At 48.3% G+C, this 14,274-nt stretch overlaps 2 protein-coding genes across 3 annotated transcripts; both read right to left on the bottom strand.

Moving 5' to 3' along the window:
* Positions 1-1,111: 1,111 nt before the first annotated feature.
* Positions 1,112-3,816, bottom strand: LOC109749524 (uncharacterized). Of its 2 annotated transcripts, XM_045234615.2 has the most exons (3): positions 3,607-3,816; positions 1,484-3,323; positions 1,112-1,206 (listed from the first exon to the last, which is right to left on the bottom strand). In XM_045234615.2, the coding sequence occupies exons 2-3, from the start codon at positions 3,059-3,061 to the stop codon at positions 1,156-1,158; spliced, it is 1,629 nt and encodes a 542-aa protein (XP_045090550.1). In that variant the 5' UTR covers positions 3,062-3,323; positions 3,607-3,816; the 3' UTR covers positions 1,112-1,155. The 2 variants fall into 2 exon arrangements, with proteins under 2 accessions (XP_045090550.1, XP_020164061.1); XM_020308472.4 differs by having other exon boundaries at positions 1,112-3,323.
* Positions 3,817-5,554: 1,738 nt separating this feature from the next.
* LOC109749525 (very-long-chain (3R)-3-hydroxyacyl-CoA dehydratase PASTICCINO 2B) lies at positions 5,555-10,888 on the bottom strand. The gene is made up of 9 exons (XM_020308474.3): positions 10,680-10,888; positions 10,468-10,579; positions 10,338-10,356; positions 7,809-7,897; positions 7,622-7,675; positions 7,374-7,444; positions 7,167-7,248; positions 6,970-7,066; positions 5,555-5,811 (listed from the first exon to the last, which is right to left on the bottom strand). The coding sequence occupies exons 1-9, from the start codon at positions 10,754-10,756 to the stop codon at positions 5,741-5,743; spliced, it is 672 nt and encodes a 223-aa protein (XP_020164063.1). The 5' UTR covers positions 10,757-10,888; the 3' UTR covers positions 5,555-5,740.
* Positions 10,889-14,274: the final 3,386 nt, after the last annotated feature.

Genomic DNA, 14,274 nt, shown 5'->3' with positions numbered 1-14,274 from the left:
CCAGGACGAACCCAGAAACGAGGCAAGATTCAGTATCAGCGCCGCAAAAACCAGGCCCTGAACATCACTGGTTCAGCACCATGAATAGCGTTTATGCCGAGAGAGCGATCCGGGCCGTCTATATCACAAATGCACAATACATACAGGTATGCTAAGATGCCTAGGGCAATGTGATTACAACAGCGAGATATCGACAGACTCTGCTCATGAGAAGTAGCTGTCCAAATTATTATGAACTCAATCCTCAGAATATATGCACAGGCAGAATATATACTGCTATTATGTTTCAAAGAAAGGAAGAATGGTCAAGGGGAATATGTATCCTTGTACTGCAAATGTGGGGAAAATGTTCTCCTTCGCTTACACAGCATCAACCCAGAGATCACCCACAAAAGTCAGGATAAACCGAGAAATGCATCCCGAGTTGAGCCACAAAACGGCGAGATGTTGTTACTGCTGTAAAAACTGAGCTCTGATCATCACTAATAATCCAGCCACATATCAGTCAAGAAAGATCCTCTACCAAGTCTCGGCAAATATACCTTTGCACTGCAAACATGTACAACTATCCTCTAATTTGCTCACACAGCATCACCCACAAGTAAGGATGAAACCGAGAGTTTTGTGCTGGAGCGGTGAGATTCAGTATCTCAGACGTTCAGTACCAGAAATCGCAAACTTAAGCGCGAAAATTCAAGTCACATAACAGATTTTCATCCAAGACCAAAACGATCCTGGTCATACAAGTCAGCGAATATACAGGCAGAAATGTCATCTTTGCTTACGCCGCAGCACCCAGAAGAGCCAGGATGAACCGAGAAATGCGCGCCGGAGCGAGCCAGAAACGGCGAGATTCAGCATCACCGCTGTGAAAACCAGGCCCTGAACATCATTGGTTCAGCACTACGAATAAAGCAGGCGCGAGAACAGATTCAGGTAGACAGAATCTTAGGTTCCCATTTATGCCGAGAGCGATCCAGGTCATACCTATATAGTACGATACATACAAGTATGCTAAGATGCCTAGGACAATGATTACAACAGCGATATCGACAGACTCTGCTCATGAGTAGTAGCTGTCCACATTATTATGAACCCGATCCTCGGAATATACAGGGACAGAATATATACGAGTACTATTAGCTTTGCCATGTTTCACAGAAAGGAATAGTCAAGGGGATCACCACCAATGTAGTGATGTAGCACCTGTATAGAAAGAAAGTACAGAGGGGAATTAACAGAGGAGGAAGAGGTAATTTTCCGCCTAAGGGAGACAGACAGACAGATAAGTGCGACTAATGTTCAGCGCCAAAAGAAAATTTCCGATTTTTGATCCAGGCATGATGATAGCTTTGCTGCTATGCTCCGGTGTCTCATGGCATGACACCGGATGAACCTAGTAAGAGGCTAAAATGTTTTTTTTCCTGTTCTATTATGATAAAACGAGATCATTGTCGCCAAGATGCGGGGGCCTCATGCAAACCTGGACTTCATGCTCCTCCGGCCCGACCCGGTGCTTTGGTACCATGATCTCCAGTCCAGTACCGGTCTCGTCATAATACGCTTCGATCTTGGCGTTCTCTGGGATCCTTGTGGCCAGAGGTATCTCCCTCACGAACTCGCCTGGAGGGCAGTGCTCAGGGGAAGGGTCGGTCAGCTTGAAGGTCCTGTCGTGCCTCTTAATGAAGGGCATCCGGGCGGTGCTCACACATGTTATCTTCACGACGCCATGCGTCAGCGTGTTCCTCCAGGTGACCTTCACGCTGTGTGGATCGGATAAGAGCATGCTCACCATTATCAGGTAGCCTTCATCATCCTCGTATATAGTCTTGGCAGCAGTAACAGGCCCACTTGCGTGCTTTGCCACACCAGTGAAGTCATGCATCCATGACGGCTCACCAGTGTGGACTTCTACCTCTTGCTCTCTCTCAGAACAGGAATTATTGGCCATCGCACAATCCTCTTCTACGCCATGACCAAAGAAGTCCTTGCGGCGTTTGTGGCACTTTGGTGAAAGGTCCATCCCATCGTCTGATGACGGCGGTGTAGATAGGTTCAGACCTGAACCATTCAGTGCCTTCTTGTGATTATTATTATGAGAGGTATGTGCGACGCCCTTTGACGCTGCTGGCTGTGGCCTATCAAGTTCAAAATCAGTGCTTGGAAGATTTCTCCATGACTCAAAGTCACTCGCTTCAGCCGGTATTGAGAAATTAAGGTCCCTTCCTGTAAGCTCAGCCCACCTCTTCATGTCAGCCTCAGGAACTGCCGACAAGTTTGGTGAGTTCACAATCTCAATGCCATGAAGGCACTGTGGGTTGGACAGACCACGGTAGTGCTTTCGCTGCATGCGGTGCGACCTTGAAAAGCCCTTGTCCGCACTGAATGGAAAAGATGGCTCCCCGTGCTTGGAATGCCCATTCATGAAACTACGGAGCTGCATCTTCCCAAGGGCATTGTCAGGCCGTTCCTTAAAAACCCACATGTACAAGTTCTCCATGTCATGCTGCACCAGGAAGACATCAAGGCGGAGATCGGACTTGTCAAAGCCGGTGATGCTCCCAGACGCGTCCCGCGTCACCTTCTCCTTTGCCTTCTCCACAAGTGCAGGCCTGAAGTAGTGATTGAAGAAGAACCAAGCTCCCCAAATGCTGTCCCCCCTCTTAGCGCACTTCCTCGCGCCGACGCCGACTGCAGCACTGCCGTTGCCGCTCGACTTTGGAAGCGTCAGCGCAACCTCAGACTCATGAGTGTGCGTGCCAAGGCCGACATCGAAAATGTCAAACGTGTCGAGGCTCCACAATGCAGGCGGCGGGGAGGGGTCTGCCGACAGCGGGACGTTGATGTCCGGCGGGCCTTGACGCACAGACTCATGCCGCGGAATGATGAAGAGCTCCCTGTCAGCACTGGCGCCGACCCCGTTGACGGCGCCGGCGCCGCCGCCGCCGGAGGACTCGGCTGAGGCCGGGTGCGACCCCGCGGGGTCCATGGAGAGGAGGGTGCAGGGATGGCTGTTGCTGTTCTCCATGGAGAGGGAGGTGAGGAGGGGCTCTCCTCCCATGGAGAGCTCCCTCCTCTCCTTTTCCTTGGTCCTGCCTATCCTTGCCTGCTCTTCTGCTCCTGCCTCCTGCTGTACCTCCTACCACTGCCTCTCCTCCCCTGATGCCCCAATCATGGCACGGGCTTCTCACGGGGTTGCCCCATAAAAGGCGAGTCTTTCTGCCCACCAGTCCACAGATCGAGATTTGCGACGAGGAGCCCTTCCTTCCTTGGAAACAAAATCGAGATCTTCGAGCTGATGAGGCCAATCCGGCGCCGCAGACCTGCGAATCGATCGACGGGGAACAAAAGTTACTTCTCACAATCGTGAAATGAACGAGCACCATTAACAGCATGCGAATTAGTACTGAAATCTTGAGCCCTCTTTCTGTTCTAAGCAAGCCGATTTCCCCGTAGATACCTACAGACTAAGCAAAATTTCACCCGGAGGAACCAATCTGCTCTCGAATCATGCGGGAGTAAACCTTGGGAATCCCACTAGCACCCCAAGAATCGCCGCCGAAAATGAAAAGGAGCGGGGGGACCCTTGCTCTGATCTGTTCTAACCTTGGGGGAGGGGAAGGGAGCTCCCGCGAGACCGCTGTTTCCGCCGAGGAGGCGCTCTGCCGGAGAAGGTGCGCGAGTCGACGGGGCCGCGGCCTGAGCCCTCGCCGGAGACGCGGGGGTGGGGCGGAGAGGGGAGGAGGAGGGGAAGAGAGAGGAGAGGGAGGGGGGGCGGGCCAGCCAAAGAAGAAGAGGGGTGGTCGGTCGAGGCGTGGCGTCAGCGGGTTCGGGTCTCGTCTCGTTGCGGCCTTGCGGGTCGCAACCTGCAACCGCGTTTTCCCCAGTTTACCTTTTCTTTTTTCTTTCTTGGTATATAAACTCGATTGAATTTTACTTGAATTTCTCAAAATCTGTTCGAATTTTTTGGAGCCTGTTCTAGGGAATTTCTACCGTGTGAAATTGCTTACAATGATAGTCGTGTCGACGCTGCCTTCGAAAGTGAGTGTGAACCCCCAGCCTGATACATTTGTGCGCAACTTGCAACGATGCATTCACATAATAATAAAATAATAATAATAATAATAATAATAATAATAATAATAAATCACCACCTCAGATCTTTTTTCTCTCTTCAACACAAGTAGTACAAGGGAAGGAGGGTTATTCCCAGGATTTATTATTAGGAAATTTCCATGAAACTAAGCCATCCTAAGTACTACTTGTTCGGAGAGGCCAAAGTTGTCATAATTGTTTAGGGAAGATACTCTGCATCCAAGATTGAGTAGTCTGCATGCACATGTTGTTGACCTATGTTTGAGTGATTGGTCAAGCAGACAAAATGTGTATAAACACCTTTTTTCATCAAACATACAAAGGTAAAAGGGAAATGTTGCGCCACGAGCCAACATGTCACAGTTGTTGTTGTTGTTGTTGTTGTTGTTGTTGTTGTTGTTAGGATGATCTAATGGATAATATGGAAAGGATAGCTGTAGTAGAGAAAAGCACAACTGAAAAAAAATGAGGAAAAGCGACCTTTTTCAGCAATTTTGGATGGGAGAAAGAAAGACACATACCAATAGATCGAAGGCAAATCAAGCTAGAGAGAGATCCCCTTAAAAAGCTGGAGAGATATGCAGTTTGTTTATCCTATGATACAATTAGTTTATCCTAAGATGCAATTGGTTTGTCATATGTTGTTATACCTCCAATTTCGGCGCTCATCTATTCAGAGTACTCCAAGGCTATGCCTTGCATCAATGCATGAATTCCAGCTTCCAACGCATTGTTACAACTGAAGAGAAACATGGCAGCAAAAATAACACTTCCATCCGGCCTTCTTAAAATCATTCCCGTGGCTGCAGGAAGAAACATACCATCCACGGAAGGATGATGCAATCTGTTATGGAAGATTCTCCGGATCAAGTGGTCTACACAAATATGAGGGAAAAAACTTCTCTATTCTTGCGCGCACCGGGGGGGGGGGGGGCATTTTATAGAGTTGACATGCAAAATTGAGTTGCGTTGCGTGCACACGTGTTGAGCTATATTTGAGTGTTCGATCGGGTAGATGAAATGTGCAAACAAACACATATTTTTTTATCAAACATACAAAGGTGAAAGGGAAATGTTGCACCAAGGGGAAAGAAGACTATTTTCTAGCCAACATGTCACTTGTGGTTGTTAGGGTTTCACAAATGGACAGTATGGAAAGGATACACGTAGTACCAGTAGGGAAAAGTACACTTGAAGAAAAGAGGAATAGAGATACTCCTTTTCAGCAATTTTTGATGGGAGAAAGAAATGTCATACCATCTACAAAAGGCAAATAAAGTTGGAGAGATGCAATTGGTTTAGCCTATGCCATTCTACCTTCAGTTTCATGACTCATTCTATTCAGATAAAAAGGGTAAAAATATCTAGAGTTTTTTAGATAACAAGAAAACATCAAGACATGTCATAGAAAAATAATAACATAGAAAATTATCAACATATCATTATTATGAAGTTGTTGCAGCGAGCCATTTATTGCTGAAAAGGATTGAAAATACCCCATTTGGAGATTACACGTACGAGATGCAAGGAAGTTTGAAGCTAGTGATCAATGAATGACACAAAACACGACTAAATCTAAAGAGTTTTATTATGGCGTTCACATTCCTTCCGTCTCAATTTGATTGCTCAAGAAGCAATTGCAACATCATGCAGTTTTTCTCGCTGACAAGACCTTCTTCCGCTTAGCCACCATATAACGGAACAAGTATGGAAACCCTGCAAGCGCAACCCAAGAAAACAAAAATTATTTTGTTAAATTCCTCATTTTAACGAATTTTTTAACACTATTATATAGAAAATATAGGCGGTATTCTCTAGGCTTTACTTTTCTATATATGCACAAAGAAACATAAAACATCCTTATAGCTTCGGGTATGCATGTGAGATTCACCCTCTAAACATCGAATCGGGTACACCACCATTTCAGCTTATGGGATTCTACATTACATTCTCGACTGAGAAGGTCTGGAAGGCTCATGGGGAGCCCAATTGCACTTTGCTGTCTTGGTTAATTCTACATCGAAAGATTCTCATGCTGACAAATTATTCGTCAAAGACTAGCTCGATGACCCTCTTTACCAACTTCGCTTTGAGACCTCATTGAATGTTATCCACCTATATGCATTGTGTTTTACAAGGAGACATGGCTCTTGGTCAACTATTGATACTTTGCTTTCTTGGCTAATATTACATTACCGACGCAGACAACTTGGTGGTCAAACACAGGCTTGTAACCCTCTTTACCAATTTCGCCTCGGGGCCTCGGCGATTGTTACCCACCTTTGTAAGGATTGTCCCTTCCAGGGATATATGGCTCGTAACCCTCTTTACCAATTTTTCCTTGGGGCCTTGCTGATTGTTATCCACCTTTGTAAGGATTGTCCTTTCCAGGGATATATGGCTCTTGGTCAACAACTGGTCAAATTAAATTATGAGAACCCGATGGCTCAAGATCTGGGAATTCCCCCTCGACTATGGATTGATGGGATCTGAGTCAACATAAGAGTCGAACACATGTGAACTGATTGGCTTCCTTATGTCACGCGTAGTGTGTAGAAGGACTGATATAGAAGAATTTTCACCAAGCAGAGGCTAACCTACATCATAGTGATCTACATGGCCTTAGAGGACATCAATAAGAATACCATCGCTTTTGGCACAACAACCTAGATTGTAGCATATGCCCGCAAAGTAGCTACTAGGTGTATAATAGGAGGGGTTAAGCATGCTCCCCATGAAAACATGGTCCATTTTTATAATTATGTATATATCATTCCTAATGAAAATTCACCACTCTTTTTAGTTGCTCAAAGAAAAATATCACTTCAGTTGTGAAGTGAAGGACTACAATGTCGACAAGATGAAGCATTGTACCTGGAACATATAGAGTCATGGTGAGAGCCAATTCATAGCGATAGTCGAAGGAGAAATTCCATTTATTAGGCATCATAAGGCGGCATTTCCATGATGACTGAGGTAAACTCCAAATATCAGAGCATGTAGCAAACATGACTGCATGCTCAAATGAACAACATTGAGCTCTTTCCATATTTAGTTAATAATCAGGTTACCTTCATAGAAGGAATGGCAACAAAGATTAGGCCAACCTCACTTAACAGACCGATAGGATAGAACACCAAAAAGGTGCTATATCTGGAAACAAATCGTCACACAAGTTATAAAGCAAAAGGCAAGAATATTTAACATAAAATGCACTACATTTGCTTAGAAGTTTGTGTTAAACAACAATTTCTTCATTAACTATAACCAGTACCTACCTAAGCCATAGGAGCCAGTAAGGTGCAAACCCAAATGTCTCCTTCATGCCAAAGAAAGAATATCTGATGATCTGCAGGCAACCAATAAGTTTATGTAACATTACATTTAAAGTGAAGAATACTACAAATCTTGGTTTGGTTCAGATCAACACAAGAAAATAGTGTTTACATTGAGAAACTTCATTAAATAGTTTAGATTTCATTAAATAGTACTAGTACATTAGTTTTGGGGAGTGATAAATGTGTACCTCAGTGATGGACCAGCTTATGATCAATGAAGTTACAAGAATATGAGATTGTGCCTGCAAGAGAGTTAAATGTGCAGAGTGACCAATTAATCAATATCACTGAGAAACTTAAACTAAATTAATGTTTCTTATAATATGAAAAGATCAAAGGCTTGGTAGCTAGCTAGGGACAAGTGGCCGATGATACCTCACGAAAGCTCCACAAGATTCCCCATGTGATGTACAATCTTCCAGTGATTTGTGGAAGAGTTGTCGAGATCGGAGACCTCACGAATCCTTTAAACAATTGGACATTCATCACAACAAACACCAAGGTCGGGTGAGCACACCATGCAAGTTCATAAGTTGCCACGAGTGTGTTATATATACTCATTTGAGTGAACCATACCACAAGAGGAAAATAATGGATACTACTCCCTCAGTTCCAAATTACGAAGTTTTGAGTTTGTCCTAAGCCAAACTTATTAAAATTTGACAATACCAACATCTACAACACCAAATTAGTTTCATTATTAAAATATTTTCATACTGTATATATTTAATGTTGCAGAGATTAACATATTTTTTTGTAGGCTTGCTCAAACTTAAAGATGTTTGACTTAGGACAAACCTAAAACATCAAATAATCTGTAACGGTGGGAGTACATAGTAGCATCACTCTAGAAAATATATAGATCAACTTATCACTTTTTTGAAGGATCTTTTAGACAAAATCCGTTTGCCAAAGAGCTTGCACACACATACTTACACAGTTACACTACACTTGTCGAGATTGACGAATGTTGAGAATATATAATAATGTGACAGGGACTTGCTGGGCCACCACCGGCCCGGCCGGACCCCAACGGGTCCGGACAGTCCCTGCAGCCACGCTGCAGCACGCCGGCCGCCGGAGCCACCACCACAGCAGCCACGGCCCCCTCGTCCCACCACCAGGGAGCCACGCCGTCGCGCACCGGATCGCAAGCCCGCCCCAGCCCAGATGGGGCCCGAAAGGGCCTAGATCTGGGCCGAGCGGGCGCCGCCGGCCAGCCGTCCACCGCGCCGTCCCACAGCCAACGGCCACGCCGCCACGTCGAGTGCACCCGAGGCCCGTAGGACGCCGCCAGCCGAGCAGCACTGCCGCCGGGGAGGAGGGAGCCCCGACTCTCCCTCCCGGCGCGCGAGGAAGGGACGTCCGCCGCCGGCGGCGCCACCCGGACACGCCAGAGGCCGCAGCCGGTGGCGGAGAAGGGGGATGAGGGAGAAGGAGGACCGAGACGGGGGGAGGGCAGGGGGCGCTCCGCCACCTCGGGGGGCGGCAGGAGCGCCAGAGGAGGGGGAGGGGGAGGGGCAGAGGAGGGGGGACCGGGGGGCGCGCGCGAGGCGGCCGGTGCCGGCGGGGAGGGGGCGAGGGAGGCCGGCGGCGGCGGGGCGGAACCCTTGTTCACCCGCGCTAGGGTTCCGCCCCGCCGCCACCGGCCTCCCTCGCCCCTCCCGCCGGCGCCGGCCGCCTCGCTCGCGCCCCCCGGTCCCCCCTCCTCTGCCCCTCCCCCTCCCCCTCCTCCGGCGCTCCTGCCGCCCCCCGAGGCGGCGGAGCGCCCCCCTGCCCTCCCCCTGTCTCGGTCCTCCTCCTCCCTCATCCCCCTTCGTCGCCGTCGGCTGCGGCCTCCGGCGTGTTCGGGTGGCGCCGCCAGCGGCGGACGTCCCTTCCCCGCGCTCCGGGAGGGAGAGTCGGGGCTCCCTCCTCCCCGGCGGCGGTGCTGCTCGGCTGGCGGCGGTGAGGCTCGGCGGCGGCGTCCTGCGGGCCTCGGGTACCCTCGACGCGGCGGCGTGGTGGGCGGCTGGCTGGCAGCGCCCGCTCGGCCCAGATCTAGGCCCTTTCGGGCCCCATCTGGGCTGGGGCGGGCCTGCGGTCTGGTGCGCGACGGCGTGGCTCCCTGGTGGTGGGACGAGGGGGCCATGGCTGCGGTGGTGGTGGCTCCGGCGGCCGGCGTGCTGCAGCGTGGCTGCAGGGACTGTCCGGACCCGTTGGGGTCCGGCCGGGCCGGTGGTGGCCCGGCAAGTCCCTGTCACCATGTCCGGCCGGCTCCGTGCGGCAGTGGAGGTTGTTCCCTCCTGTCGGCTGCGGTGCGGTTGCCTCTGAGCCCGGTGTCTTCTCGTCCTACCTCCAGGTCTCGTGTTGGTGGCCTCAGTGAAACGGTGAAGATGGTGCGATATCCGTGGTGGCACAGGCTGGTGGGCGGCATGTTGGGCGGTGCGCTTCCGATTGTTTGAGGTGGCGGTGGTGGCTTCGGGGCGGGAGAAATCTCTGGCGGCTCGTTCGCCACCGGCACAGCTGCGCCCGTGGGCGTTGCCGGACCCTCCTGAGGGGCGTCGGTGATACCCCCTTCCCCATTGCCATCCGCGTACCGGGGGAAACCCTAGGACTTGTCCGGGCAGCAGCGTCGTCGTCGTCGCATTTCTTCCTGAAGATGTTGCTTGGTACGCGAGGCTTCGGAGTGCTTGGCGGGCGGTGGTTCTTCTCCGGTGGGTGCAGCGGGTGTCGGTCATCTTTGCTTAGTTGAGCTGTCGGCGTCGGCATTTGTTTTTTTTGTTTTTTTTTGGGGTTTGTTTGTGCTGCGGCCCCAGCGAGCTGGTTGTATCGGTTGGATGTTGCTTTATAATCTAAAGCGGGGAAACCCTTTTTCGTAAATATATAATAATGTGAAAGCTAGAGAAAGAAGAAAGTAATTACCTAAAATCGAATGGAGAATCTGGTTTGCCAGCAAGAGGACGTACCATCACCAGGCAAACAGAATCAAGACGTTCAGTTAGTAACATGATAATTAAGAAAGAAAGGAGTCCGCTGCTAAGAAGAGAGCGACCTCCATGAAGGCTGCGGTCTGCGCGAACTGCAGCGGCCGCTCGACGGCGGCGTAGACGGCCTCGTGGCCGGTCTCCAGCAGCGCCGAGGCCGCGTAGCATAGCACCTGCGCCCTGCGAACCATAGAGATCTTCACGGTCAACGGAGCAAGAAACCAGAGAGATCCACTCCACCCATCCATGCATCCATGGCCGTTTGTATTGCGCTACTCACCATCCGAAGAAGACGACCCAGCTGTAGGCGGAGAGGTAGAGCCGCCGGAGCGCCGACCCGGGCGCGGCGGCCGCCATTAGCTGCAGATCGAGCTGCGGCGGTGGATAGCTTGCTCGATGTCAGTTAACTGATTGCATGCAAATCATACGCATCAGAATGATGAAGTCGGAAGTCAAATATATACTGATAGCTATCTGGCTTGCCGCCACGATCACTTTGCCGGGGATATTTGCACTGCTTCTCAACATTGAATCGGCATCGATTTGATCGATCCGGCGGACGGATACGGTTGGGGAGTGCACAGTGGAACCGTTGGATTGACGTTGCAGCGACCGACTTCCCGCCAACTCCATGCATGCATGTGATCCACATGCTTCACCACACCCTGCACGCATATGTATTCTCAAACGAGTATATTGGAAATCGAAGAAAACGTGCATGCAAATATAGCCGAAACAGCATGATGAGGCTACACGTCAGTTGACCGACTTTTTCAAATCGGGTCAATCGATTTTTTGAACGCACGATCGAAATCCAACGACGCCCGACCTTTCTTCTATCTCCATCTCTTCTTCTTCTCCAGCCACCGCCCGGGCGGCCGGCCGAACCGCCTGCGACCACCACCCACGGCCGGCGGCGCTCCCGCGCCGTCCTCCCCGAAACCGCCGGTCTAGCCGCCGCCCCCGGCCATCCCTCTAGGCCCGCCCGCGTTTAAGTTTTTTCTCCGGCAAAGTGCACCACCATCCCCCACCACCGCCGTCCACCACCGCCCCCACCCTGAACCCTAAGAAAGATACTAGGGTAGCCCTCCGGCGAGCCCCTTCTTTCTCCTTCCTTAATTACCTCCGGCTCACTCCGGCCATCTATCGACTGACCCTATTTCAAAATCAGTTGATTGACATTTAGCTAAACTGGAAACAGCACGCATGCATGGATGTCAACGAACAACTGCATGCAGCATTGTACTGCATGTTTCTTTCTTCTAGACTTTTGCATTTCCACCTATGTAAGCTCGTTTGAGCAAGTTATCAATCCAGGATCCCTATTGCATTTGCTTCATCTTCTACCGCAATTTGTTCTTGACTTTGAGTATGGCTTAGGCTCTGCTGTGGATTGCTAATTGAAATGTTCAGGGACTTGGCGATTCTGACAAAATGCTCGTTAGTCAATGATGCACTTATGTATGTATAGTCGATCGAACGCTGTTTGCCTGCAGGAAACTAAGTTGCGGGTGGTGGACGTGATGAAGACGGCCTCTTTTCTCCCCTCAAATCTGCGATCTTTCATATTCATGCCCGCCAGCGGTTCTTCTGGAAGGTTACTTGTGGCCTGGTATATGAGTGTGCTTGCCATGAAAAAGAAAAACAGCTGACAAAAAATTTCAGCTGGCGCCGATTGAAATCACTGAATTTCAGTTGGCAAAAAATTCAGCCGGTGCCGAAACCGTTGAATTCTAGTGAAACTCTGTGATTTCAGTTTTCAATTCGGCCAAATGACCGAAATTGTGATTTGAATTTCGCCTAAAAACCTACCGAAAATTGACTGAACTGAAATTTCAGTGCAGAGAAACAAAACATCCAGGGAAAGAAAAAACACCAGATCACCGTCAAATAGCATATGAATTCTACAAAATATAAATCATCATCTCAACGACAAACATTACTTCATGGAGTCAATAAAATTAGAAGTTCATGATAGTCCAGGATAACATCACTTCGGCAGTCCATAACAGTTCATACAAATATCACAAAAGATGATGAAAATATGATTCTTGACACCCTCGGCAAGCCAAAGTCAAAGTCACTTGTCTTGTCGCCTTTCTTGATTCTTGACACCCTTGGCAAGTCACCCATGATCGCCCTTGCAGCATGTCATCTACACTACACAAAAATGCACAAGTCCAAGGATGCATGAGAGGATTTTCCAGAACATGCCAATTTAATATTTATTTGATAAGTAGTGACAACTGTTGTGGTTACACCAGATTTCAGTACCTTAGTTTGCTGAAAAACAAGGACACCTTTAAATAATTATGTACTCCCTCCGTTCCAAAATAGATGACCCAACTTTGTACTAACTTTAGTACAAAGTTGGGTCATCTATTTTGGAACGGAGGGAATACATGTACATGTGGAATTAGTATAATATAGAACAGTGGCAGAGGCACATATCCACATATTTGGCATGTTCAGCAAGTCATCTACACTGCACAGATGCCATTACTATAATAGAAGTAAAGCTAGAATCAGGTATAAACCAATCCAATTGCAAACTGAAGCTTTGTAATTTAGCAAATAAGTTAAGCAGAAGAACTGACCATTGCTAATAGTAGACACTATCTTTGTCCTCCTTCTTCCCAGATGGTCGTTTTGACTTCCGAGTCTCACTCGCTTCTTCGGTCACCCTCACTAGCTCAGCCTCTTCTCCTGGTTCAACCCCTTGAGTGCTTCTTTCAGGTGAAGGCATCCCACATATCCTCCTCTTCTTCATCATCGAAATCTTCTTCATCACCACTTTCTTCGTCTTTTCCTGATCATCTTCACTTTCCGAAGCTTCCCCCTCTTCATCCAAAGCAGCCATCTTACCTTTCTTCACCCTTTTCCTCCTCACAAGACTTGAAACCTTGACCATCTTCCTCTTTGAGCACACATCGCGAACTATGTCACAAACAAACTGAGATGGGCGACCTCCCTCGTCCAGAAGTGGTTCCGACTCACTCCTTGAGTTGCTCATCCAATCCATGATTGGGTTTGTTTCATCATATTGAGTAACATACTAACATCCATCATGAAAGCACATGGATCAACCTCCTTGTCTTCTCGATAAGTCTCATTTTGCTGAAGGCGGAGCTGCAAGCTGTAACGTGTGTACACCAGCTTTGTCAGCTTAATGTAACTTAGCCTATTCTCACTTTGGTATGGATCAACGCGAAAGTACTCCAATTGTGCGCACACCCACTGATGACACACAATTGTGTACTCTTTGTAGAGTCCCGCTTCGGTACAACCCCCCTTTCACTCGTCTTATCCATTTTCGTATGTATGGTGGGTTGCCCGTCGTACACGTATGTTCCAGAAGCCCAACTCTGTGCTAAACCAACGAGTCTTGAGCTCGGCCCTTTTTTTAATATTCAAAAATAAATGCGGGTAGTGAGATTTCAACAAGTTACCTCTTCATATCTGCCGGTACCAATAATCAACTAGGACATCCCGCCCAGATGTGCAAACTATTATTTTTGGATATTCTTGTGCTAAAAAACTCGTGTGAACAACCTCTTTTTTTGGGGAAATAAAAGGAAGATTGGAGTGGAACCTAAGACCTCAGGTTCGAGGGCAGCTATTCCAACCAATTGAGCTGGCGACTGTTTACAAACAAAACACAATGCAAAACTTAAATTACTCGTACAGTGGTAGATCCGGTTTTTTTTCTTCAAAAATTTCAATATTTCTTTGAAAAACGTGAACAATTTTTTTTAAAGATGCGGTTAATTTTTGAAACTCATGAACAAATTTTGAAATTCGAACAAATTTCTGAAAAAAAGTGAAGAAACAAATTGAAAACATGAATACAAATTTGAATTATGAACAATTATTGA

Source organism: Aegilops tauschii, chromosome 3 (assembly GCF_002575655.3).
Source record: "Aegilops tauschii subsp. strangulata cultivar AL8/78 chromosome 3, Aet v6.0, whole genome shotgun sequence".
Classification (NCBI taxonomy): Eukaryota; Viridiplantae; Streptophyta; class Magnoliopsida; order Poales; family Poaceae; genus Aegilops; species Aegilops tauschii.
This window is presented reverse-complemented; position numbering and strand designations above follow the sequence as displayed.

Coding starts and splice junctions, on each gene's coding strand:
- LOC109749525 (XM_020308474.3), bottom strand. CDS start 10,756: ATGGCGGCCGCCGCGCCCGGGTCGGCGCTCCGGCGGCTCTACCTCTCC. Junction 10,580..10,679: donor TGGGTCGTCTTCTTCGGATG/GTGAGTAGCGCA, acceptor TATGGTTCGCAG/GGCGCAGGTGCTATGCTACG. Junction 7,249..7,373: donor TACTGGCTCCTATGGCTTAG/GTAGGTACTGGT, acceptor ATTTGTTTCCAG/ATATAGCACCTTTTTGGTGT.
- LOC109749524 (XM_020308472.4), bottom strand. CDS start 3,061: ATGGGAGGAGAGCCCCTCCTCACCTCCCTCTCCATGGAGAACAGCAAC.